At 54.4% G+C, this 1,345-nt stretch overlaps 1 protein-coding gene across 1 annotated transcript; it reads left to right on the top strand.

The window, feature by feature from the left end:
- The first annotated feature begins 211 nt into the window (after positions 1–211).
- LOC123049752 (uncharacterized) lies at positions 212–887 on the top strand. Its single transcript, XM_044472634.1, has one exon. The coding sequence runs from the start codon at positions 339–341 to the stop codon at positions 657–659; it is 321 nt and encodes a 106-aa protein (XP_044328569.1). The 5' UTR covers positions 212–338; the 3' UTR covers positions 660–887.
- The last annotated feature ends 458 nt before the right edge of the window (positions 888–1,345 follow it).

Raw genomic sequence — 1,345 nt, 5'->3', positions numbered from 1 at the left:
CAGAAAACACGTCGCTCGCATTCCGAATCTGAAAAGGACGGCGACCCCCCACGAGAAGAGCGCTGGCACTACGACGGAATGTGCCAAACTGCAAGCCGAACGGAAGGGAAGGGAACGCGCCTCGCCACGCACCTGTCGCGCCACCTCCCACCCATCGCGGCCGTCGACATCGCATCCCACGACCCCACCCCACCCCCTTCCCGGGCCGTCCGCCTCAGCTACCAAGTCGGCCAGACCAACCAACCATCAACGCACAGCTCACTCCAGCACTCCTCCTCCCTCCCCCTTCTCTCTCCCTCCCGCTCTGCTGGTCAGGTCGACGCTGCCATCTGCCTGCCATGTGGGCCTCGCCAGGGAGGCTGCCGGCGATGGAGGAGGAGGAGGAGTGCGAGGCGGGCGCGGGCCACCGGGCGCCGATGGCGTCCTGCTGGGGCCGCTTCGGCCTCGCGGCGCTGTGGCACAGGCTCCGGCACCTTTTCCTGGCGAGGCGGAGGGCGCGGCACGGCCGCTCCATCCTCGGCGCCGGCGGGCTCAACTACGACCCGCTGAGCTACGCGCAGAACTTCGACGACAGCAGCCTTGAGCTCCACGAGCCGGACTTCACGGCCAGGTTCGCGCCCGCCCGCAACGCCAGCTCGCCCAGGCGGGCAAGAGCATGACGACGCGCCACTTCTCGGCGCCCCGGTGGCATACGGAGGATCCCTTTTGCCACTTCCGTGCGCCCCTTTGAGTGGTAAAAAGGCTTTATTTAATCCACGTATTTTCGGATAAATGTACATGTACGTGTCATGCGGATGACGCAAGTAGTTTTCGTTTTTATTCGCCGGGTGTAAATATTCTTGTGCTGTTCTCCAAAAGAAAAAGAAAACAGCAGGGGTTGTGATGAACTGAATAGGAGCCTCCTATTAAATTCAGAACAAGTTCGTCCTTATTAATTTTGGGTGTAGCTAGGTCTCAGTCGACTGAGACTTAACCAAGTCTAAGTTAAGTGATATAGTATGCAAGAATAAAAAAGAAAAACCGAAAAGAATTTTTTGCACGAATATCCATGCAAAATTAAAGAAAGATACTATCGACTGAGACATAACGAAGTCTAAGTCGACTGAGACTTAGCAAAACTGATTAATTTTCTACGCTCCAAATGAGCATTACGTTCCGAGCATTTCATGTGGTACTTATCTCAGCTTCGGCTTAATCGATAGCGGTTTAAGCTAAATAGCTCATTGCACGTCAAATAAGTTGCTGGATATTACTTTGTTGGCTTGTTTTGAAGTCTTTCAGAGTCGCGTCTAGGCATTATTATAAACAGTGTATATTAGTCCCTGGGATGCTTTTGCGGTTTTGC

This window comes from Triticum aestivum, chromosome 2D, assembly GCF_018294505.1.
Source record: "Triticum aestivum cultivar Chinese Spring chromosome 2D, IWGSC CS RefSeq v2.1, whole genome shotgun sequence".
NCBI lineage: Eukaryota > Viridiplantae > Streptophyta > Magnoliopsida > Poales > Poaceae > Triticum > Triticum aestivum.
Note: the sequence above shows the minus strand (reverse complement) of the source record. Positions and strands in the feature narration are given on the sequence as shown.